The following is a 24,047-nucleotide window of genomic DNA, read 5'->3' on the forward strand; positions in this document are numbered from 1 at the left end:
GCCTGCACACTCGCCTGATTTAAATCCTATTGAGCACCTCTGGAACCTGCTTAAAAAGAAGCTTTTAGAGCTCTATCCAGAGCTCTTTCTAGGCGGCAGATCACAGATTGACTGGACGCAATTTAGGGAGCGTATTCAAGCTGCTTGGTGGGCTATTCCTCAGGAGTGCATAGATCGCCTTATTCGCTCTATGCCACGCAGGCTTCAGGCTGTACGCCTAGCACGTGGCTGGTATACAAAGTATTGATATGGGGAATCCATATAATCAACTTGTAGATTGATATCATTTAAATTGGTTGAGAAAATCGAGTTTGAATTCATTGCATTTTTTGCCGAAATGGCGGGTGTAGTCAGACTTTTGACCCCTAAGTTTATAACGTAAGTAATATGATTGTATTGGGTTGCCTGGTGGCATTATATAAATAGATCGTTCCAGTCGGCGTAATCTCACCTCAACGTTCACTATTAATCCATAAACTACAGCTATACTGTATTTCCAAATGCCCGTTTCTTCCTACCGCCGATCTCAACTCTCATCTACCGATACCATCGGTGTCCCACAAGCTTCTCGGCGGCGGTTGCCCAGGCGAAAGTCATCAACAGAAGCCTCAGCGTTCCTTACACGCTTCTATACCAAGGAGCGTCCTCGTCAGAAGATGTCGGCGAAGAACACGCGAAGTAGCCCTGAATAGCTTCTTAGCAGTGGCAACTCGTGCGTTTAGGGATTCCCCAATGTATCCCTCTGCGCGACTTGACAACCATGGGTCTCCACGTTACCTGCTTTTTGCAAGATCAGAGAGGAGCTCTACCGGCTTATGATAAAGTTAGTTTCAACCAATATTTGCCTTCTCGATCCGTTATATCTAACTAGCGGATTATGATTACAGGTCCGTTTCGATAAGAAATTGAATTCCGACAGATTTTCATTAGTGCTTTTTTTTTGCCTCTATAGCATAGTGTTTCTGGTAGAATGTCAAAGTTGCTATCTTGGTATGAACTGTCTGTCTAGACACAACAATGAATGCCAACTCCGGTGTCTTCCTCGTTAGTAATGTTTGCAATACGAGCATTGTCCCCTGGGGACAAATCAATGCATAGTTGATACCTTTAATGGAATACAATATCTATAAGAATACCGGACGGCTATATATTTGTAGAGGATCACGCGTTTGCATATCATAGAGAAAGACTACAGTAGGTGTGTTAAATTAATGGCAAAATCATTCTCAAGGGAGGCTCGGCACAGGGTAATTATGAGCCGATTTCCTTTAGGAGTCGGAGGAAATCCAGAGCAATCGTTGGACATGAGCACGTCATTCCATATAAACAACGCGCCCTGAGTGGCAGAGAGAATTACCAAATATGAATTACCGGCTTGGCGCGTGCGACAATTTTAATCTTAAAATTCCGGATTCCAAAAGGGCTGATTTCAGGGTCATCTCGCGGTATCTTTATACCGACCGGCGGCTGATGGTAGAAGCTGTTACATACGTATGGTGACTACGAACAAATCGCAAAAAGACCTCGTAATTGCGTTAATAGTATACTATATTCCTTCTACCACGGCAAATGCTTGAGTTACTCATCTCCAGTGGCATATTCACCGTTGGCAATCTTCTCACTCAACGCTTCGTTGGATTCGAAGTATTCGCCGAGATCATCGCGTGCCTCTAACAAGAGGTCAAGAGTCATACGACCGAAGACAGCTTCGCCTGCGGGATTCAGGTGTGTTCGATCATCAGAAGCAAGGTTGTATGTCATAGCATTCTCTTCGCCAATGGCGTTGACATAGTTGGTGCTGGCGGTGTTCAAGTCGAGGTACTTGATGCCGACGACCTCAGCAGCGGCGATAGTCGCGTCCCTCCAGTCCTTAAGGTCTTGTTTAACCTCGTCGCCATCAAAGTTACGGCGAGTCAGAGAGGTGATAAAGATCTGTCCAGCTCATTAGCAAAAATCGGTACTTCATACTGGCAGATAGCGAAGGCGTCATACGGGAGTTCCACCAGCCTCCTTGATGTCAGCAGCGATACTTTCAAGATTCGTTGTGAACTCATCCAGGGTGAGAGACTTTTGGTCGTTGTGACCGAACTGCACAGTAACAATCGGCTCATATTCACCGGCATTGGACCCAATGCTCTCAATGAGATCGTCCCATCTTCCATTGGATTTCCAGGAAACGGTGGTGGTTCCGCTCACTGCCCTGTTCTCCCCCTTGGCTGGATCCTTTAAGTAGGCCAAAAGGCCATCTCCCCAACCGCCGTTTACAGCGACGGTGGAGTCACCTATGAGAAAGAAGTAGGGCGCTTTTGATGCTCGAGCGACAGGACTTGCCTGGACTTGGCTCAACAAAGTGGCAATAAGTCCAACAGCGCCGAGCCTCATGTTGACAATGCTAGGTAAATTTTATCGGACGAGATTATAGTTGCAGGGGGTAAAGTTGAATATGGACGAGTAGAAATCGAGATGCTGTAGAGTGGATCATTGCAACAGGTAGGGGCATTGAGTGGATTTATAGCCGGATCAACTACGAGGCAGATCTTGAAACATTCTCACGTCGTAAAGCAGTGATATTCAAGGGACCCTTCATGCAGAATGAAATGATGGACTTTTTCCGCCAATCACTCCAACTCCACTCGACCGTCGCTCGGCACCAATTCCCCCAGATAAGGACGAACGGAGGTTTGTCGGAATATATTTGTACGAGGAGAACGACTACAGAGCTGGGTAAATTGCCCACATGCGTTGACTGGCGCTGTCGCCATTCGGGCTTGGCCTTTATGTGAGGGGAAAGAAGCTGCGGCCAAGAGTCGGCTACACTAGCCTAGGGACTGGGACCGGTGGATGGGGAAAGATCGTCGAACGTCTTTCCCCAGATATCACTGACCGCTCATGCTACTGGTGGCATGCTACCCTGCATCTCCGAAGCATTCATGACCACGTTTCTTGAGCATGCCGGCCTTACGCTAAGCGTCGCCAGCGAGTTCTTCGGCTGGATGCGCCTGACTATTGGTGCATCGCCTGTTAACCCAGCAGATTTGTAATATGCTAAGGCTACGTTGCTTGAACTCATTGGATAAATAATGGTTGTACATGTTCTACAGCTGTTGGAGTCGCCAGGAGACTCCTCACAACAGGAGTGTGTTTGACAGTGGCCGGTTATTCCCCACAGAGTTAAACATATGAAGAGGCACGGGCGAAAGGAGCGTGTGTGGGCGCATACAAGCAAGCTGCCCCGTGGTATCATTTCATCTGCTAGCCACGTCGACTTGCAATCTATACGCATTGTCCGGTATTTTAAAGGCCATGTAATACGTAAGTAATGGGTAGAAATGCACGAGAATACTTGACACACAAATCTTCTATAATGCTGTTAGTTATGAGGCTGCCAATTGTTCCTCAGGGTGTGTCATGGACAGTGCAATATTTGTCTCCATGTAATATGTAGCGATGCTTGGAATTCTAACATGAGATGATGTAACGATATAGAAATACTCGGATCGCATGAAAAGGAAGACAGGAAAGCAAGGCTTCTGAAGTCCGGCAGTGGCTGATAGGGGCCAGTGTATGTGTCTTTTATCCTGGGCAATACGGTTTAGAAGAGGTTTCGTCACGTCCACGCCTATAGTCATGGACTGTAGGACCCATTGGTGTTGCGTGATGTGTTTTCTCTCTCCTCTTTTCCATTTTCTTGCTTGGGTGTTCGGAAGGCCGCGTTCGCATGAGTTCGAACAAACACCAGACAATCTCCACATTATAACTTCGACCCCTCGCGGGTCTCTTTGCTATTCTGGACATCACGCTCATCATGATACGGAATGCTATGTGGTCTCTTAGGTAACGGGAGCATATCTAGCGATACGGCAGGTGGAAAGGTCCTTAACCATTCCTTGTGGATAACCTTGGCCGGGAGACTTGGTATCCTCGTCGCAACATACGACTTCAATTCGGGTGTGTCCATAGCCTCCAGCTTTTGACGCCTGTGTGCTGCCTCAACGAGCCAACTAACCCTTGGCCGACGGGTCTGCTGAACTGTCTCGAACATGTTGGAAATGTCTCTATCCGAAACAGGTGTTTCAGGAGGTGTATCGCGTAGCAGCTTCACAAGGGCATTGGTGAAGCATGCTGTTGTTTCGAGACAGCAGTTTGCTCCCTGCCCGGGTAGTGGATGAAGCTATGTGTTCGGCGTCAGCGTTTGTTCTCTTTCCTGACATTAGTCTAGATATCCACCAACCTTATGACTAGCATCCCCGAGCGCGATCATTCTTCCAGAATGCCAATGTTTAAATACGTACTCCTGCAGGGGAGTAACGCCGGATCTAATTCGACGGGCGTAAATGTCGCCAAACCTGACCTCTGGGGTAATTGGATCATCCAGGTGTCTGCCGACGATTTCGTCTCTGTCAGCCTCCGTGAGTCGAGGAATCTCCTGGCCAAATCGCACCCTGTCCATGTGTTCAAACAGGAAGAAATAGGTACGATCGCCAGGCCCGTCAGCGACCAGGTAAGAGAACTTCTCGTTAAACACGTCCTGAAGGGTGCAAGGTTCGATGCCAGGAGTTCGGTGTGAAATTCCGAAGACACAGGAGTAGGTTGCAGAGAATGCTATTGGTAACGATCAGTTTCAGTTGCAGGGTTTCGAAATGAGGACAATGAAGTAAGAAATAAACAAAGGTGACATGAGACAAGAGCTCACATTTTTCTTCCAAGTAATCTCGACCAGTATCTACGTTGAGACGTGCCATCTCCTGGCGAACAGTTGAATGAATACCATCGGCACCGACGACAAGATCACCACCGTATACTGATCCATCTGTGGTAGTAATCTTCACGCCAGTCGACTCGCAGTTGTCTATGGTCTTTACTTTCTTTCCTGTGAGAATCTTGCTTTTATCTTGAACTTTGTTATATAGTGTTTGAAGAACCTTTTGTCGGTCTACAAACGGTATTGGATACCCGTGTCTATAGATGGGCGTATTAGACGACAACTTGCACAAGCAGGGAGTAATGTATACCGTTCTATAACCTCATCGCTTAGGTTGCTGGCTTCCCACATTTTCTCACCGTTTGGTCCTCGGTAAATACTGTGTTGCACGGTGTGGCCCTTCGCATGTTCCAGAAGCTCATCACAACAGCCCAACTGGTCAAGAATTCGGAGTCCATTAGGCTGTAAGCCTAAGGAAGCTCCAACCTGTGGTGCAATGTCCGGATATGCTTCGAGTACCAGAAAATCGATATTATTTTTCTCCAACATCAGCGCCAACGACAGCCCGGTGACGCTGCCTCCAGCGATCAACACTCGGAAGGGGGACATTTCTGGTGAACGTTGGTGCAATTCCTCTCAGAGAGATCATTTGACCCAGCAAAATCATCCTAGGCCATGAGTGAAACGGGCGTTGCTTGTCTAAAATATTAGTGCCAACACTGCCCTGGTCTTCCCGAGTGGCCTGAATTGCGGCAGTGCTCGTCACGTGCGGAGGCGATGCCTGTTGTGGCCCTAGACCACGCTCCATCAGGATAAGCGGTATGCAGGCTGGAGGAAAGGGGAATGTGACATGGACAGGGTACGATAGACTAGAAAATGAGAAGACTACTGTCGGGAGAGACTAAGTCGACATGGGTATTAAGGGTGCGCTACCAACCGCGGAGACACGTGGCTTATCGAGATGCTTGGGGATTATTTTGAAACTCGACGGCTGGTTAGAGGGCGAACAATCGGCGCCCGGATTCTATAGAAGTTGAGGTCTATGAGGGATCATTGAGGAATAGAGCAGGGATGGCCCAATGCTAATGGTAGGCAGACCATCGGTTTTGCAGCTATCGCAAATGCGCCCCTTCTTCCCGCAGAGAGTCGGACTCGAAGACCACTGAAGGAGCTATGGATTATGCGAAGGGAGGCTGTACAAAGGCCCCTGATCAAGACCGTTGAATCCAGATTGAGAGCATGAGGGATGTAGATCAGCAACGTTCCATTGTATTATGGACCATATACCCCGACGATCACACATGATTGGAAAGATTCAACCGGCCTCTGAACGTACAAAGACCCGAAGTAAACTGCTAATCTTATTCTCAGGCGAGTCATTCATTATACCTTTGTTCAGGGGATCATGAGCGATGTCATAGGGTTTGGTCTAGACCGTTGTGGCACATGGCCAGTTGGGATCCATGGAATCAAGGTTTCCTCCGCGGAGGTCGTCCCCTACCAATGCAGCGCCCTTTTCCTGTCGCTGAGGCCGACGATACTGCTCAACACCGACAGCAAGGATCTTGACGTCAGGTCGGCCTGGTGGGAAGTCTCATACAAAGCCGCTCCAAAGAATGTATCCCTAAGCATTCCATAGGGACCAGGAAAAGCTTAAACCTGTCTGGCAGCCACCCTCAACTGGATCAACAATAAATAATCGCTGGGCCCCTGTTGGTGGTACCTGTGGATAGCCTACAGAGCCCAAGACTTGCTTGAGCTGCGGTTAGAATCCATGGAATGATTCCGACTATGCGACCTATATGCAAGCCTGAGTATCTGTCATCTCAATTTCCACTTCAGAAACCTATTAATTAAGACGCCCACCCACTGTACTTGAGCCACAGAAGTGTCCAACTTGAGTCCCTTGGCCTAATCTTTACGCAAGCATAAACACGAAGCGGGCTCTCTTCAGTTGGGAAACATGATATCTTCATGCCATCCGACCCGGACCCCGGTTTAATCCAGCCAGCGACAGGAGGCGTCACCAAAGTTCAGACCTACACCATTACAGTATTTGCGACGATTGCCTGGTACAATGCCGTGGAACTAGTAATTATATGCCTGACGACGTTCAAGCGCTACAGAGGTTGCTACTTCTGGAGTTTGTTGATCGCCTCCGTTGGCTTGATCCCACTTGTCCTTGGATGGCTCTTCTTCATCTTTTACTTCGGGCTCTCTCGCTGGGTCTCCACCTCCATCCTCATCCCAAGTTGGTACTGCGTCGTGGCAGGCCATTCTCTTGTACTCTGGTCACGACTGCACCTGATTCTACAGGCACCAAAGGTGCTCCGTGCCATCCTCATCGTCATCATCGTCGACAGTATTCTTCTTTTTATTCCCACGACGGTTCTCCTTTATGGAGCCCTGATAGTTGATGAGAACCATCGCACTTCCGCACGGTTTGCGTTCGCATTTAATAAGATGGAGCGGGTTCAGCTCGTGGGCTTCTGTTTGCAGGAGCTGCTCATCTCTGGGATCTATATCGTTGAAACAGTAAAACTACTGCGACTTCGCCCGGACACCCTTCACCGTCGGATTCTTGTTCGGCTGGTCATGATTAATGTTGTGGTCATGGTACTTGACGTGGCGGTCGTTGCCATCCAATTTGCCGGGTACCTCGCGATTCAGATGATGTTCAAGCCCGCCGCATACAGTATCAAATTGAAGTTGGAATATGCCGTCCTGAGCCAATTGATTCAAATCTGCAAGGCGCCGTCGGAGAGTGACCCGGAACACCTCTGCTCCTGCTCGCAAGAGCACAGCAGCACATCGACTTGTCCGAGTGATTCTGGGGGAAATGGCGCCGCACACTCGGAGATGCAACAGTCCAGTGTAGATACAATCTCTACGGTGGTTACGCCACGTCAATCAGCTGCTTGTTGAAGATATATTCCTATGTATATTATAACTCAGATATAAGCCCTACCAAGGTGAACCTCAGTGCGATGGTTGCCCAGTATATATCAAGTGCATTAGTCTCCTAAATCAAAACTCCAGTCAACCGAAACCTCAATACCCCAGATAACTCGCATTAGAACGGCCTCATGTTACTCCGTACTTGTGTTTGCCAAGGAGAGACGAATAGTGTTTTCGGCTAGCGATGCAGCCGATATAGAACGGGCGATTGGCGATCGAGGCGAGAACACGAGCCCCTTAACTTGATTGGCGGCATCATATGCCTTGTGATTTGCATTCCCTGCTTACGATTATTGGTAATCAGGGCGCGTAGACTCGACGCTAGCTTGAAAGCTTATCATGTAAAGGGCAACAGTCAATCAAACCGTCCGGAGGAGGACGGCATCGCAGACTGTATCGCCTTGGCACGCCGAGCTCGCTTCTCTTTCCCTACAATGCCGATGAGTTAAGCTCACAGCAACATTCGATTCAGCCATGGTCGTAAATGTTCTTTGTTTCGTGTTGCAGGGAGCTCCTGTGGGTACCAGTAGTCTAACATTCGAAAACTCTACCTCACTCAGCAACCTCTAAGATTGTGCGCCTCATTTCTAAGTATCTCCACCGTCAAGGGGTTTGGCAAACTAGGACAAGTTTTGTTCCCCGGATTGGCTTCTTACTGTCCCGAGAGTTCCGCTGGTATGGAGCATGGTCTGTCATTACCGATGTCTATTCTTAGCCCTGGCCCTGTTCTAACCTAAAGCAGGACCCCCCAATAACGCGGCCTGCAGGAGAGAGGTTTGCCGTTGGCGCGCAGCCTCTGTCCATTTATTTCCCTGCATTAGCGTCTATGACAAGCTAGATTGCGACCTTGGGATCTCCAGAGATTAGACAACACGAGCGGGCCCGTAATATCTAAAACAGTTTCCAGGCTAGAATGATACAGAGAGTCACAGCTATGTGAAACCATAGTACCGCATTGCTGTCAAAGTGACCAATCCGCTCACACTTCGTGGTAGTTGCCGTCATCACCGAACTCCTTTGGCCTGGACCGAGATTTAAACAAAGAACCTGAGAACTAACGCCTGCGCTAGAGGGTTGATCCCTGGAACGCTGCCACTCGACCCACCGGACCCACCCGTGAGATGTCACCTACCAGAGGAACGACAGCTTCTTTAACCAGCTGAGGCGAATCTCGTGTTCTGACAGAAGTACGGAACGGCGGTAGTAATCAATATACTCCGTACTCTGGGATTGAAAATGTGCGAGGTTAGGCACGTTCTAGAATAAAGGTTCTAGCTAGATGTAACTAGTCGAAAAGCCCGGCAGCGCTATACGATCACTCAGGACATGTCCCGATCCGAGGTTAAACATAATATCACCTGAGATCGTAGCATGGGGCAATGAGTATCTCTACAGAACTGTCCAGCTTTCGTTTGCCACTCCACTTCACCCGAGATCGGCATCGTGGTGAAGATGGTTGCGGCGGATGGAAACGGGGTGATCGGAATGTGGACCACCGTACCGAAGGACCATGATATGAACCGTAGCTCTCGATCCCGGATGGGGGATCCGATGTCTACCTCAGCCCGCGATATAGATCGTGATCCTGGTATCTCTGTGGAAACACTGCAACAGTGGAACAGCGATATTCGTGGTAGAAGGTCCCTAGACATGAGTTAGTTGTCCTCTCTTTTCCAGGAATTCCCGTCCTAACCCTTCACAGCGTTAACCCCCGTGCACTTCTTTTCCCATGGCTCGACCATGATGTTGGGTGAGGAGTCTACCTCGGCCGACTATTGGGAACAATGTGGTGACGAGGCTCTCCGCAACGGCATCAAGGGAGTTATTATGATGGTCAGTCGGCGTCGACAAACTGGGCCATTCGGCGGTTCAATTATTCACTCGCTGACCTTTGGCAGGGAGCCCATTGGGATTGTTTTGGCGATCAAATCCAGGTGTCAACAAACCCTAACCCTGGCAAGAGCCCCGTCGCGTACGTTCATCCATCGAAGTACGTCGATTACAAGCTCAACCCCGATTTGAAGACCGCCAAACGTTGTATCGATCTCCTCGACGAGGCTGGGTACAATGTCAGTGGCAACGACACCTTCGACTGGATCCACGATACATATCTGATCTTGATCCGCATGTTCCCCAACGGATGCCCACCATCCACCATCATCTCCATGAATGCCCGATATGACCCCCATTTCCATCTGAAGGTGGGCTCGACTCTGCGCCAGCTGCGCAAAGAGAACTATCTCATCATCGGAACCGGCGGGGCGGTTCACAATCTGTACCGCAATCGGTGGGCCCCTATGCTTCGCTTCCGCGACAATTTCGCACAGGATACACCCCCGGAGCACTGGGCACTGGAGTTCCGACAAGCCGTCGAGGATGTCTTCACGAAGACCTCCGGGCCACAATTGAGACGCGCCATGACACGGCTGATGAAGCATCCAGAGTACCGCGATGCACATGCGACTGATGATCATTTTATGGCTGCCATGTTCGTTGCCGGCGCCGCTGGTGATTTTGAGGATGAGGGAACGCCTGCTATTCTGGCTACCGAAACTTGGGAACTCACGAATATGTGTAATTCGCAGTTTACTATTGGTTCTTGGCCAAAGGTGGCCGCATAAATGATATTTTCTCTGGTGTACACTGTCATGATTTAAACTAAGTTACTTTTACAATACCTCCTTTGATTGAGACAATTCGCAAACATGCCGTAGTCTAAGCTTGGCTCTGCATCATAACGGCCCCTTTGATCACCGTGAGCGGGTAAACAGTCCCATATGGCCGAGCCTTTCGTATACTAGTGGCCATATTGTATCTTTTGGTGATATATATTTTTATTTATATATATTACCAGCGTTGTATCTTTAATATGCTTTCGATCTAATATTGTTCATATAGAAAAACACAGATTGATATCCTGAGGGCAGAACAATATATAACTTTGGTGAAATTAACGGTTTATCGCTAATCATACAACAATACGACATCTACCTCATTCTTAAAACCCAGTATCCCGCAGCAGACACAATCGTAATCAGCGAGGTGAGAGTGATCAGCCCTCCTGTAATGATACCCTGCTCAAAATAACCAATCTTATGCCCGGGTCGCTGTTGGATTTCTGGGAGGGGAGAAAGAATTTCCTGGAGGGTGCGATCTGACTGAACCGACTTTCCTGCTAAGAGAGCCTTCGCGATTGCCGTGGTCGTGGTCTGGTTCACGACTTGGGGCCGGGGAACCTGGAAGTGCTCTGTTGTATACCGTGTCTGGAAATTCCCACCGTGGCTGAGAGGCACGACGGGTCCGACTTGAGCGAAAGATATATAGTCAGTGCCTGCGAGAGAACAGTCCAGTAGAGGAATCCGATGCAAGACAATCTCTACATACCAAGTATGTCGTACGGAACGTGGTTTATCCATGCTGTATGCGCGTCGATTGACTCTGACACGTATTTGGCTGCGGCTGGAGCCGCAAAGGTGTACGTGGCAGCATGCGTACCGGAACTGAGAGCGTCATTGTTAGTCGCTATACTGAAGATATCGCGGGTAATCCAAATGACGTACACGTTACAGAGATTGATCGCATCGTCCAAACTGGACACAGGGTGCAACAGTAGTAACCTCTCACTGAGTTTGGCACGCAACAAGGGAGAATCACTATATCCCGTTAGACAAAACCTCTATGAGACGATGACGCATATCGCCATCGCTAGGAGCTGACCAGCTTACCGATTCTGTAGCAGTGCAACACCCCAGCCGGTGCCAGAAACGATGACCTTGACTCCCTCAGACTCTAATTTGTCCAGCAGTGAGGCCTGCCTGGGGCGCTTAGGAAGCGAGCTCGCGCCATGGTTGTCGCTCCCCAGATGCTTGGCAGCATGCTTGATCACCAATTCCACGAAGGGCTGCATGCAGAACTGGTTGACCAACACTGCATCTGGAGCGTACGGAGAGCGACCATCAAATGCAAACCGCGCCTGGACCACGTCCACCGCTGCTTCCTGAAGATTTGCTGTTCGGTCTACCACGGCCACCGTGCGCAAAGTGTTTGGTGACTCGAGGGTTGGATAGGTTGTAGGACATCCAGACGACTGCTGATCCATAACAAGTGTCGTACTGAGAAAGTCTGCGTCGGGGCGGCTCTCGCTGATAGCAAAGGTATCACTATCTAGCGCTCCGGGGAGCACTGAGCGGAGCAGCGCAGTAACCCTCGAAGTCGTTTTGGGAAGCTGTGTTCATTATTAGCGCAAACAGATCACTTGAAGGTGCAAAGACAGTATATAATGAGGCCTTGGATACCTCCAAAACTATACAGTTTCCTGCCGCAAGGGCTGCACTCAGTGCGGCAATGACCGAATAAAACGTCGTGTGCGTGGTAGGTATGATATAGACAATGCCGGCACCTTTCTTCCTGTCCAGATGGTCTTCTCCACGTGCCACGCGGTACTCTAGCTGCACGCTCTTCTCGAGACTCAAGCAAGAGTAGTGAGAGCGAATTTCCTTTAACGCCAGACAGACTTCCGTCTGCACCTCTTCTACGCTGTGGCCCGAGTCCTGTGAGATAGCCTCTTTCAATTCCGCCAAGTGTGTGAGGATGCTCGCCTGGAGACGGTGGAATTGTCTCTGGCGGTATCGAACATTATCCGTACGCCCATCGATGTTTCCAGCTATAATGGCGGAAAACTGTGGGGGGTGCGATTGAGAATTGGATTTAGAGTCCATGTTGATGTTGTCCAGTTGCGCTGAAACCGTGGAATTGCGCTCTGTCGACTTTGCGGCAATAATTCAGAGATCAATAAAAGAAGCACCGAATATTACCGTCTGCTTCTCCTAAGCAGATCAGCATAGCTATACCCCAGGCTTGCTGTGGATAACCTTTGGTGACCCACTTCGGCCCAGTTGCTCGGCCCGAACGTTTCGGGACCACATCACAGCCATGATCTTATGAGCTACGACGATATGATATGATTCGGACGCTAGCAGCATACCACATGATCCATCACCTTTCGGCACTTCCCTTTGAGCCATCGGACTGTGCCCGCGGTGGCTAGAATCGGGGTTACCCCAGATTATCCTTCCATCCCTCTCCTAGCTCTCGCCCTTCATTCAGCTGTTCAGCCCACACGCACTGGTCATACTCAACAAACATAGACGGCCACCTTCATACCAAGCTGCAAGCGGGCTATTCTCAATCATGTCTACTACCACAACTGAAAATCCGATTACAAGTAGAACGGTATCCGTTCTAGCGGACTACGAATTGCACCACAGCGAGCCGCAAGCCCCCTCCGCGCCGAGCCAAACACCCATTCAACCCTCAGTCCAACAACCTGCAAATTGGCCCGTGGATCATCTTCGAGTACCAGCCTATCGACCGATTAATCGAAATCTCGATTGGAACGAGCGCTCGGCGGGAAGTCACCCAGCTGAAGTGGCTTTCGTTCAGATCATGTTGCACGGTGTCTGGATTAATGCGGTGCGTAGACATACCAAAATCGTTGAGATTGGGCAAATAAACAAATACTAATGAAACATTTGTGGAATCATAGGCTGTTTCGCGGCTCTGGCATAACACATTAGGACGTGTGAACGATAGGATCTTTCGGTATGAGGTTGGGGGCGAGTGGTAGATAGGTCTATCGGCTATGTAGCGAGTGAACTGGTATCTAAACAATTGAACATTCATAATATATATTGTCTCTTTTTGGTCTACATTAAAGCTGGTTTTATGTGAATGATATTATTGTCTGACTTCACTATGCATCCAAGGTTAAAATTCATTTCCTAGACATGGACAACCAAGGTCTCGAGCCTAATGGCCTATACACTAATAGTATTGCTATTGTTGCATGCCATGGGTCTTCTTCGGGGCTTGGTAAGGTGAAGCTTGAGTATATGGACCAATTGCTTCGCCATCATCATTAACTGTATGCAAGGTAACCAGTCACTAAAACTCTACATATAGTGTGTGAAGTAGAACCTTTAGTCACTTGAGAATTGCAAATGGCACATTATAAGCTGCCTGGACCCAAGATTACCTGCTTATACCGCTCACCCAATATACCTTTACCAGATCTGGGCACAGCTTGTCTAGTTACGTAGCGGTAGTTGACGGCAGCAAACTATACCCACGGACACCAGGATGGGTGAAATTAATTCATGATTGCCTAGGGTTGCTAAGTTTGCCATCGTCGCATAGCTATAGATATCGACATGTATACTATATTTTTTTAGTTTATAATTTACAATTCAATCCTCCGGGCAGATGACACGTCTGGCACTCCCTCTCCTTCAACCACCTTAGCCTCTATAACCTTGTACACAGGAACTTCAGCCAAGCGAGAGACAATATGATGGATGGTAGGGAGCTGGTTCCAGTCCAGCCCATCAATCTCAAGTTTAGCGTCGGTGGCGCGCAGCTCGCGTGTGATCCTCGAGGGTACAACCGTCAAGTCTTCAGCGGAATCGACCACAACAGGATACTCCGCCTCAGGAGTCCCTTTCCGGTCCTTTCCTACACCAGGCATGTAGCGGTGCAGCAGAAGGTTTGGTGGTGTCTTCGTAGATCCATTGGCCTGCTGTTGCTCCTCTGACTTCTCCTCAAGCCCTGTCAGATTCAGCCGACCCCATACTCCGCCCCGCCAGCTGGTAGTAACATGGTACGAATGCCGGCGTCTATTCACATCGATGGTACTGAAGACCTTCGGAAATCCCAGTTCCTCGCGGCCAGATAGGATAGGATCCGCCAGATCTTCAAATAAAACTGGAAGGTAAGATCCTTCTGTAATTTTCCCATCTGCGCTCCTGTATTGAACACCATGGATGTATAGCCCGAAGTGGTTGTACCCTCCACCGGCGAGCCAATCTAGACCATCTAGAGTGGTTTGAGAGAAGGTTGCGTAAGCTACGGTTCCCATACCAGTGAAGCTGTAAGACGAATTTGGTAGCAGGTTTCTCAGCAAAGTACGGCTCGTCTTAAACCGAACGGATGCTGTGCAAAATGTCGCCTTGCTCGAGGCCGCCGCTCGGCTTCTGCCCCAAAAGTCCTGGCGCGGCCCTGGCATAGGGCCAAACACGGTTGGTTGACGGTAGTAAACCTGTTTGTTTTGTGCCCAAAGGTGCTGGCGCAATACTTCACTGGAATGATCCCATTCGTCGTGATCGTATATGTACGACGTCATGGTGGCGGCTAAAAGTGGATTAGTTAGCACCTTGTCAGACAAGCAGAAAGTGTCTACATACCTTCCTTTCCACCTACGTGCCTCCTTCCTGACTCTCGCGTGTACTCCTGTATCTGCAACACACGCTCCTGGCGAGCCTTTTCGTATAGACCCAGTCGTGTGGGAACATCTTCCCTCTTCACGTCTCCAGGGAGCATAACCGCCAACGACAAACCGTCTTCAATGGCCATGGCGCCTCCAGAGGCCCGATAAGGGAGGAAGGGATGAGCAGCATCGCCCATTAGTGCTAGTCGCTCATTAACCCATTGAGGTAGGGTTTCCATATCCAGCAGTGGCCATATCTTCAGTGTTTCCTGATCTGCCTTGTCCAACATTTTCAGGACACCAGGCTCAAAGTCTTTGAAAGTTTCCAGTAGCGTGTCCTTGCCGACGCCCTGGTTCCAGCCGTGGGAGACATACTCGTTGGTTAGGGAGTCTGGGTGAATGCACACAAAGTTCAATATCTCGTTGTTCACGCAAGGGTAAATGACCACCTTACGGTCGACACTGTGCCACATATGAAGCGTTCCGTTTGTTTGCACCATGTGGGCTGTCTCAGGATCGTCTAATACCTCTTTGCGAGGGATCATGAACCGGAATGCGTTGCGACCCGAGCTGAATGCCTTAACTTCTTTACCCGAGACATGACGACGGGCCACGGAGTGAACACCATCAGCTCCCAACACCAAGTCTCCCTCGACGCGCTTTCCATCTTCCAGAGTTATGGTTGCATTATGAGGATCCACGTCTGCCACCTTGGCGGCGGTGTGGAGAATGATAGGGATTCCCTGGCCAGGAGCCTGTGCCTTGTCTTTCAGAGCCTCATGAAGATGCGCGCGGTGAATCAGCACCCATTCCTAAACGAGCAAGGTTAGCTGGTGTCTCAATATAGTATACGCCGTAGGACAGAAGTATATCTCACATGTTGCCAGCTATCGGCGATCAAACTCGTGTCTAGAGTGTACTGGAGCTCGCCATCAGAGGTATAGTCGCGAAGCTGGAGGACAAAGCCCAATGGTCAGTCTGTCGGTCCTCGTCTATCACTCCATGTTGAATTGACATACTTGCTCCGTCAGCACCGCACCGTACTTTCGTGCATCAACCCCAATTCTCTTCAGGAGTCCGTTCGCATTCGGGGTTAGGTGAATCGCTGCTCCGACTTCGTTTGCAAATCGTGATCTTTCAAATACCTATGTTATTATATCAGTCTCGGTATCAACTAGCCGCGTGCAAACTAGGCTCTCACTTCTATAACATGTCCCTGTTGCCGGAGCGCAATAGCAGCAGCTAGTCCTCCAATCCCAGCTCCAACAATGAGGACTTTTAAGCCCTTCTGTTCAGAAGACATGTCGACCGAGTTCGAAACAATGTGCCCAATGACGGCCACGGAATAACTGCAGCAAAGATAACTGAACAAGGGAGAGCAGTATATAAGGAGAAACAGCCATGGCAGGCATGCATCTGCAATATGTATGTACTACTGGTGCGACTTTCCTCCCGGTGTAGGCGCTGTGGGTCTCGGCTATTACATTGATCGACATACTGTGGTCACTATGCATAGTACATCGTAGTTGTTATGCCTTCGACAGCCTCGGCTCCTACACTTCGGCTCCACATACGGTCGGGACCATGAAACCGACCACATGAACATCGCCAGAGGCAATATTTAGAGCAGGCAAGTTGTGCAAGACGTGCGAATATACTACTGGTACAGTGGCAAAATCACTAATTTGAAATCTTCAATTGTAACTTTTTTTGGTCTATTACTCGTCCCAAGATGCCAAATCCCATCAAGGACATTACTCGCGTAGACACAACCTCATTTCCCTACATCTACGAAGAGAATGTCACGATCTCCTTGAAGGACAACGCCGGATTGATCCGGTGCAATGTCTACCGACCCAAAGATATCGAGCGCTCCCCAGTTTTGGTTACCTATGGGCCATACGGGAAGGATATTCATTACAAGGAGTATGGCATCCTTTCCATTCTTCACGCAGGAAGATCCGTCACTAACTCTTTCCAGCTTCCACGCTAAGTCTTATAGCGAGGTAAATCCAGAGCATCACTCCGACCATTCGGCATGGGAGACTCCGGATCCTGGATTCTGGACCAAGCATGGCTATGCCGTTGTTCGAGCCGACGAGCGTGGTCTAGGTCAGTCGCCCGGCGTTTTGGACACCATGTCGCGGGGCACGAGCGAAGCCTTCGTCGATGTAGTGGAATGGGCCGCTGAGCAGTCCTGGTCCAGCGGTAAGGTTGGTCTCCTGGGTATCAGCTACTACGCTGGCAGCCAGTGGCGTGTCGCTGCACGTCAGCCCAAGGGCCTATCGTGCATCATTCCCTGGGAAGGGATGTCCGATTATTACCGCGACCGATGCCGTCATGGCGGCATTCTATCCAACTCCTTTATCAAGTTCTGGTGGAATCGCCAGGTTATCACCAATCAATATGGCCGGCCTGGACGCGCTGCTCGCAACTGGGGTCCCGATACCATTGAGGGTGACCTGTCGGAGGAAGAATTGTTAGCAAACCGCAACGACCAGACGATAGACAACGCCAGCCACAAGTTCCGCGATGAACCCTATTATGCCTCCAAAGAGTATAACATGGAGGACATTAAGGTCCCGCTGCTCTCTGTGGCGAACTGGGGTGGTATTCTCCTGCACCTACGTGGCAACGTGATCGGCTATATGAATGCAGGTTCAGAACACAAATATCTACGATTTATCACGGGACGCCATGACTTGCCATTTTACTACCACGAAGAAGTCGAACTGCAAAAAAGCTTTCTTGACGCTTTCCTTAAGGGAGAAGATCGTGAGGGATGGAGCACTGGCAAGGCACCCAAGGTGGACGTCTTGCTTCGGAAGGGAAATGTGGGCTTTGACAACGCTGAGGCCGAAAGAGCCTATACTCGGCGTACTGAGAACGAATGGCCTATCGCTCGCACGCAATACACGAAATTCTTCCTCACTCCAGATCTCCACCTGCAGACGCAAGCACCCCAGTCCACTTTGCTCAAGGTTGATTACCGCGCGTTAGGGACGTTGGAAAGTCCTCACCTTGTGCAATTCAGCACCCCTGCTTTTGAACAAGAAACGGAAATCACCGGCCATATCGTCGCTCATTTAAATGTATCTGTCACCCCTGACAAGGGAGGTCCGCTCCCCTCCGATATTGATCTCTTCGTGACACTGCGCTATATCTCCCCTACCGGTGAAGAGGTATACTACACTGGTACCGCTGGAGACCCCGTCCCGTTGGCCAAAGGCTGGCTGCGCGTCAGTATGCGCAAGGTGAACGAGAAGCATCTGCGCCACCAGGAGTATTTGCCCCATCGTGATTACTTCTCCACAGATGTCTTGCCTGTTATGCCCGGTGAGGTCTATCCAGTAGATGTAGAGATCTGGCCGACCAACGTAGTAGTCGAAAAGGGTGGTAAGATCGTCCTGGAGGTGGCGTCGGGCGATACTCAGGGATCGGGAATTTTCCAACACAATGACCCCAGCGATCGGTATGTCCTCCCTTCCCTTTATTCTAGTGTTTCCCGTCAATTTGATGCTAATGAGGTGCAGCTCCCCGGAGAAACTGCAGGGAACCAACCACATACATTTCGGGCCGGCGTACGAGAACTATGTGACTCTTCCTGTGATTCCGGGCAAGTAAAGCCGGCTTCGGATACGTGCTCGGGGTGCATCAAACCTCTCTGGAATGTAAAGATAGACTAGATGAATGATAAGACAATTCTTCGGCGTGTTCCCATGGCCTCCGAGGGCAAGGACGGTGGACCCGAACAGCAGCCCGAAGGTAGATCCACCACCAGCATGTCTTGAGTGGGACCTATAGTAGTATATAGATCCCACTAGATCTCCAAGCCATTACTCTTTTCAAGTCTCAAGTTCATCACTATCACCGATATTCTCTTTCCACTATATCCATACCCTACATAATGTCCCAACACAAGAAAGATATCCGTCCCCTCCAACGCTTCGTCACCACTCATGACGACAATGGCCAAGCCGTCTTTTCCGATCGTCTATCGGAAGACATGCCCGTCCAGGACGTCGACCAGGTTACCTTCAGTCTTGCCTACACTTCAGACCAATTCCCTTCTCAGCTGTCGGGCGACGCAGATATTGCCAACTATGAACGCCGTCTCACTTCTCCACCGGGATTGAGCATTTCCACGGGCACCGTTTGCCGGATTGTTGACATGCCACCTAACACAATCAGTCCCATGCATCGGACTGTGTCGCTAGACTATGGCGTCGTCCTGGAAGGGGAGGTCGAGCTGCTACTCGACAGTGGCGAAAAGCGACTGTTAAAGCGGGGCGATGTTGCCGTACAACGAGCTACGAACCATGCCTGGCGCAACGCTACTCCAAACCAGGGCTGGTCTCGTATGTTGTACGTTTTGACTCCCAGTCATCCAGTGGAGGTGAAAAACCAGGGGGTTCTTGGGGAGGATTTGAATGGAATGGGGGTGAAGGCCAGTGAATAGTGCCAACCCTTCAGGGCATGTATGTTTAATTTGGAGTATTTACCGCTACATAGACACAATGCATACCATGACTATGGACCACACTATGGTTATGCATGTTTCATATTATTTCTCCAATAGCCGAGGCATTTCGAAGTAGGGCTTCGACTCCGCACGTCGGCAGTCCACATTGCCGATCCCTGAACCCGTGACATCATCTCCCGAGAACAAATGTTGGGGCCGACAACCCCAGACTATATCGTCTTGCTGCGATATATCGCAATGTCTACAAATATGAACAGTCCATCGGAGAGACAGGATAAGTCTCGGACGGGCTTCTACCAGTGTGGCGTCTGCAGAAAGCATTATGCACGACCTGATCATCTCATCCGCCATGTCCGATCGCGTGAGTTCTTGGATCCTGAGCGCGCCGGCAACTGATAGTAGAAATGCTCATTACAATTGCTCCTTTCAGATACCTCGGACAAGCCATTTGTTTGTGACAAGTGCGGAAAAGGCTTTGGCAGAATGTTAGGGAACCGTTGGCTAGCAATCGCGCGTTGACCCTGCTAATCCCTTGATAGCGATCTCCTACGTCGACATGCGCGAGGGCATTCCACGGGTCAACGAGACTCCAGACTCTCCGCCGCCTCCGCCATGCGAGGGCGCGTGTCACGAGCCTGTAAGAATTGTGCTCTGTCCAAGCTCAAGTGTGACGACCAAAAGCCCTGTCGTCGATGTGTCAAGCGGAATCTCGAGTGTCATTGGCCTCAGGATGAGAGAACACCAGATGCTGTAGACCCACAGGGTAAGCAAGTCCTCTTTATCCCCGGTCAAGGTCAAAGCACAAGTGAGACCGGTAGTAGCAACAGCTGTAGCGCCGCCCGTCACTTGCATCGCAGAAAGTGTTGCTCACATTGCAACGGCAGAACCAGAACGATCAGTGGCGGAGTCTCCCGACTCAGGCGAGCAGATGGACGACACCGGTATCCCTCATTCACAAGATGAACCACCTCCACAGGATTTCTCAGCGGGCCTGATGGACGATTTCTACTCTGCCGCTGAGGAAGTGATCGACCAGGCGTTCTTTGAGCAGAACAAGTTACCTCTAATGGTAATAATAGCCCAAGTATCTGTAGTACCGATCGTACACTTACATATGAAAGCAGTCCCCAAACGAATACGGTTTTTTCGGTGGAAATATTAGCCCTGAGCTGGGCTTGACCGAGGCTGACCTGGAGTTCCTTGCATCTCTCAACAATCACGACCTGGCCCATGAACGACCAAACAGCACGACACAATACTCAACTCGGCGCAGTGTCCCCGAAGCTTTGGGATTGATGGACAAGGAGGCGTATCACAATTCGCCTCTGTCCAATTGGACCCCTCGCAGCGAAGACAATGCCTATATGGATCAACAGTATCTGTCCGTACCGAAACATCTTGACCGGTCCATATCGTCCGGTGCTGCCGAGGTGCGAGTATTCTCCGAGTGCCTATCGAAGGAGAGTCGTGATAAGGCATTTTCCATCTTCGTTCAAATATGCCAGCGACGCGACTTTGGTCGGATGATGCATTATTTTCCAAGTGCGGAGCTCCTAGATAGTCTGATCCAAGACTACTTTCTCCATCAGAGATCTGAAATAGATTCATGGATCCACGAAGCCACTATTGATCTGAACCAGGAAAGTCCGGAGATGATTATAGCCCTGGCTGCTGCTGGAGCAGTGCTGTCCCCAGTGAACGCCATTCAACGTCTAGGATATGCCCTGTTAGAGATAGCCCGTCTTGAACTTAGCAGCAAGGTAGGTTGGCCCTTTGCGTGCCATGGATACGGAAACCAGGCTGACCTCGTCAGTATGAAAATGACAATACCAACACACGCAATTTGCGACAGCAACAGGCATATACTCTCATCTTACAGATCGGACTCTGGAGTGGTGACAAACGACGTGTTGAGATCGCGGAAAGCTTTGCACAACCCATTGTGACGGTGCGCTTCGGAGATTTCCCAATCTTCCCTTATCACGCTGGAATTCCTCTCTAGTACAGAATGCTAATCACCAAGCAGATGCTACGCCGAGCATCCCACCTCCGAAGTGAGGGATACCCCATCATTACACCCTCGGTGGTAGATGACGAAGAAACGCTGAATCAGAAATGGCATCACTGGGTTGAGTCGGAATCCTACAAACGGTATGCCACCACAGGCGCAGGTCGTCCATCGACGTTTTGCCATTGATTTTCCATGGCAATGGATGCTTACGCTGACCTCGCCCTAGGGTCGTTTACCATCTCTTTATCCATGACGTGCAATCGTCCTTCCGGCTGTCCACACACGCATTGCTCTCATATGGTGATCTAGAGCTACCTTTTCCATGCTCTCGCAGGCTGTGGAATGCAAAGACGGCCTCCGAATGGGGTTATGTTTACCTGCAGGAGTTTCCTCAAATCCCGGATGCTTTCCCTTCCCTTGCAGGTGTCTTGCGAGACCCATCGACGCTCGGTCTGTTACCGCGCCAGATCGACTTCCCTTTAGCAGCCTTCATCTCCGTGCATGGCATGTCCCTGATGGTAGCCGACTGCAATCGTACGCGCCATAGCTTACACCGTCCATGGACTGGTCTACTCTTCCAGTCGTGGCAGCGTGAATTGGAGCAAGAGCTCGATCAGTTCAATATTGCGATCGTAGAGCCACTGCATGAATCTGTCCCTGCCGTGTCCCTTATTCATCAGGCTGTCTGTCTCTCCTTGTATCTGCCTCTGGGCACGCTTGAGCGATACGCTGGGAAGGAAGGTGAGAAGCGGTCTGTCGATGTATACGAGGCCTTCATCCAACATGTCAACCCGAATCATTTACGGCAAGCTGCATGGCATGCAGGGCAGATCTTACGCATCGCTCGATGTATCGCTCCGGGCCTACTGACGGGGTTCTGCGCCACGTGTTTGTACTTCGCCGCGCTTGCTCTTTGGACATACAGCACGGTGACGGCACCGGACGAGTCTTCGGGTCGAGAGCTTCGGACGGACATGGCGGTTCAACGCGGTGCTTTTTTCTTAGACGGTGAAAGCAGTTCTAGTGGCGCACTGCGCCGTTTTGTTATTTCCGGCCAAGGAATCCCTGCCCTGTCGTCTGGGAGTGAGCCTGCGTACCTCGACAACCAAGCCGCCGTAATGCGCTTGTTCCAGCAGGTGTTACGGTCGAAATATCCGAGTCAAGCGATCCCTCAACAGGCCCAGACTCTGTATCATGCCTTTTCTGCACTTGGAAGCATACGGAGAGTAAAGGAACATGAAATCCCGACCAAGAAGCTCCCTCCAGATTAGTCATTGGCGCGTGTGCTCTCGCGCAGGCTTTCACGTCCTGATATACTTCTGTCCGGTCAAGAAATTTGTACCAGCGATCTCTTTTTACTTGCATTCGGGCCGGGCGCACAAATGGCGTTGCGTGGGATTTAGGATGTATAGTCACTGACCGATCCTTTTGCTTTCTGGACACGTAATTACAACCACATATAGCTCAGGGACATATATACCCATCCATTAGTGTTATCCAGAAAACACATATTATCTCAGCGAGCACGACGATGCGCATCAAATAGCGTATCCAATATCAACCCCGGTGTCACCATGGTGGAAGGTAATCCGCCATTTCCCGCCCACGTCAAATATCCCGATTCAATTGCTGGTAACCACCAGGGCAGTCCATCGCAGAACCCGCAAACGCCATTCTCTAGGACGATGCTGATTCGGAAGCTTTCCGTTCTTGTTCCAACCGCGATTTGTAGCGTTTATATTGTTGCTCCAGCAACATCAACTGCATCTGATAGCATTGCAGGGTCTGTCCAAGCGCTTGTTCGCCAGGGTCCTCGGAATGCACCAACTTGGCGGTATCTTCGAGACTCTGAGGCATGTAAGACGTTCGTGTTGCTACGCTCTGATCCTCTGGAACCGTGGGGTCATGGCTGTCTTGGCGCCGCGTACTATGATGTTCCGTACAGAGTCAAATTGGAGAAGTTTCAAAGCAATGTGGAGATAGTGATTGGGAGGCATAGATCCAGCCTCAGAGCCAGCGGGCTTGAGAAGTTCATTCCCCCTTCAATGGAGGGGAAGTCAACGCGGGCCGTGCGACTCATGTGATGTGCCATGCATTAGGCCAGCTGCAGCTGCCCTTGTAGTATCTCGACCGAGAATAGACCTCATTTCTTGTCTATTCGCTCGGAGTAAAGATGGCAGAACATATGCTCATTCCTTTTGGGAACTATATTCAATCATACTTCCCGTCCCTGGTTTGTTTGCACTGTCGCCAGACAGCCAGCGATTGGAACTCACCCGAGTAATGGTCATTTATTTGGACTTTAATTTGAGTCATCTCATTACATCTGGAGAAAATACCAGGAATGTATTAACAAGCTCGACTTAAGATCTCTCTCTATATTTTCAAGTGACATTGTAAGCGTGTAGAAGAGGTAGATGTTGGTAGGAGTCTCAGGACGACAATATATATACATATTGCGATTTAGGTGCTACAAATGAGGGAAGCTCCAAGAAAACGAAAGAATGACTTGACGAAGGATGTAGATCTCATATTAATCTAGGATTCATTCTCCCCCTTTTCCTCTTTGCGTTTGTCCCTTTTACTACCATTCTTTCTTCAATCCTCGTTATGGAAAAATGGTTGCCGAGTC

General features: G+C 49.8%; 11 protein-coding genes across 11 annotated transcripts; 7 read left to right on the plus strand and 4 right to left on the minus strand.

The window, feature by feature from the left end:
* Positions 1-506: 506 nt before the first annotated feature.
* On the plus strand, positions 507-1,126 carry BDV37DRAFT_260147 (uncharacterized protein). Its single transcript, XM_032083218.1, has 2 exons — positions 507-823; positions 888-1,126. Exons 1-2 carry the CDS (start codon positions 761-763, stop codon positions 1,047-1,049), a joined length of 225 nt encoding a protein of 74 aa, XP_031936800.1. The 5' UTR covers positions 507-760; the 3' UTR covers positions 1,050-1,126.
* Positions 1,127-1,578: 452 nt separating this feature from the next.
* Positions 1,579-2,491, minus strand: BDV37DRAFT_297684 (rhamnogalacturonan acetylesterase; the record flags this gene model as incomplete). Its single annotated transcript, XM_032090380.1, has 2 exons — positions 1,993-2,491; positions 1,579-1,932 (listed from the first exon to the last, which is right to left on the minus strand). Exons 1-2 carry the CDS (start codon positions 2,380-2,382, stop codon positions 1,579-1,581), a joined length of 744 nt encoding a protein of 247 aa, XP_031936801.1. The 5' UTR covers positions 2,383-2,491.
* Positions 2,492-3,352: 861 nt separating this feature from the next.
* On the minus strand, positions 3,353-5,322 carry BDV37DRAFT_260149 (FAD-dependent oxidoreductase). Its single transcript, XM_032083219.1, has 4 exons — positions 5,013-5,322; positions 4,694-4,959; positions 4,232-4,602; positions 3,353-4,171 (listed from the first exon to the last, which is right to left on the minus strand). The coding sequence occupies exons 1-4, from the start codon at positions 5,309-5,311 to the stop codon at positions 3,752-3,754; spliced, it is 1,356 nt and encodes a 451-aa protein (XP_031936802.1). The 5' UTR covers positions 5,312-5,322; the 3' UTR covers positions 3,353-3,751.
* Positions 5,323-6,454: 1,132 nt separating this feature from the next.
* Positions 6,455-7,627, plus strand: BDV37DRAFT_297686 (uncharacterized protein; the record flags this gene model as incomplete). The annotated part of the gene is made up of 1 exon (XM_032090381.1): positions 6,455-7,627. Exon 1 carries the CDS (start codon positions 6,677-6,679, stop codon positions 7,625-7,627), a length of 951 nt encoding a protein of 316 aa, XP_031936803.1. The 5' UTR covers positions 6,455-6,676.
* A 1,485-nt stretch (positions 7,628-9,112) lies between these two features.
* Positions 9,113-10,281, plus strand: BDV37DRAFT_275202 (DODA-type extradiol aromatic ring-opening family dioxygenase; the record flags this gene model as incomplete). The annotated part of the gene is made up of 3 exons (XM_032085358.1): positions 9,113-9,314; positions 9,363-9,493; positions 9,559-10,281. The coding sequence occupies 3 exons, from the start codon at positions 9,113-9,115 to the stop codon at positions 10,279-10,281; spliced, it is 1,056 nt and encodes a 351-aa protein (XP_031936804.1).
* A 1,100-nt stretch (positions 10,282-11,381) lies between these two features.
* BDV37DRAFT_275203 (Aldehyde/histidinol dehydrogenase) lies at positions 11,382-12,378 on the minus strand (the record flags this gene model as incomplete). The annotated part of the gene is made up of 2 exons (XM_032085359.1): positions 11,382-11,885; positions 11,956-12,378. 2 exons carry the CDS (start codon positions 12,376-12,378, stop codon positions 11,382-11,384), a joined length of 927 nt encoding a protein of 308 aa, XP_031936805.1.
* Positions 12,379-12,738: 360 nt separating this feature from the next.
* BDV37DRAFT_260150 (uncharacterized protein) lies at positions 12,739-13,333 on the plus strand. The gene is made up of 2 exons (XM_032083220.1): positions 12,739-13,132; positions 13,206-13,333. Exons 1-2 carry the CDS (start codon positions 12,851-12,853, stop codon positions 13,284-13,286), a joined length of 363 nt encoding a protein of 120 aa, XP_031936806.1. The 5' UTR covers positions 12,739-12,850; the 3' UTR covers positions 13,287-13,333.
* A 565-nt stretch (positions 13,334-13,898) lies between these two features.
* Positions 13,899-16,224, minus strand: BDV37DRAFT_297688 (putative salicylate hydroxylase; the record flags this gene model as incomplete). Its single annotated transcript, XM_032090382.1, has 5 exons — positions 13,899-14,845; positions 14,899-15,733; positions 15,799-15,873; positions 15,941-16,066; positions 16,123-16,224. The coding sequence occupies 5 exons, from the start codon at positions 16,222-16,224 to the stop codon at positions 13,899-13,901; spliced, it is 2,085 nt and encodes a 694-aa protein (XP_031936807.1).
* A 429-nt stretch (positions 16,225-16,653) lies between these two features.
* On the plus strand, positions 16,654-18,545 carry BDV37DRAFT_287507 (CocE/NonD family hydrolase; the record flags this gene model as incomplete). The annotated part of the gene is made up of 3 exons (XM_032088116.1): positions 16,654-16,847; positions 16,903-18,393; positions 18,455-18,545. The coding sequence occupies 3 exons, from the start codon at positions 16,654-16,656 to the stop codon at positions 18,543-18,545; spliced, it is 1,776 nt and encodes a 591-aa protein (XP_031936808.1).
* Positions 18,546-18,828: 283 nt separating this feature from the next.
* Positions 18,829-22,686, plus strand: BDV37DRAFT_297692 (uncharacterized protein; the record flags this gene model as incomplete). Its single annotated transcript, XM_032090383.1, has 7 exons — positions 18,829-19,286; positions 19,944-20,167; positions 20,289-20,473; positions 20,529-20,894; positions 21,218-21,352; positions 21,431-21,555; positions 21,642-22,686. The coding sequence occupies 7 exons, from the start codon at positions 18,829-18,831 to the stop codon at positions 22,684-22,686; spliced, it is 2,538 nt and encodes an 845-aa protein (XP_031936809.1).
* A 303-nt stretch (positions 22,687-22,989) lies between these two features.
* BDV37DRAFT_287510 (uncharacterized protein) lies at positions 22,990-23,499 on the plus strand (the record flags this gene model as incomplete). The annotated part of the gene is made up of 1 exon (XM_032088117.1): positions 22,990-23,499. The coding sequence occupies one exon, from the start codon at positions 22,990-22,992 to the stop codon at positions 23,497-23,499; it is 510 nt and encodes a 169-aa protein (XP_031936810.1).
* Between the last annotated feature and the right edge of the window lie 548 nt (positions 23,500-24,047).

Source organism: Aspergillus pseudonomiae (assembly GCF_009193645.1).
Source record: "Aspergillus pseudonomiae strain CBS 119388 unplaced genomic scaffold BDV37scaffold_95, whole genome shotgun sequence".
NCBI classification, from domain to species: Eukaryota; Fungi; Ascomycota; class Eurotiomycetes; order Eurotiales; family Aspergillaceae; genus Aspergillus; species Aspergillus pseudonomiae.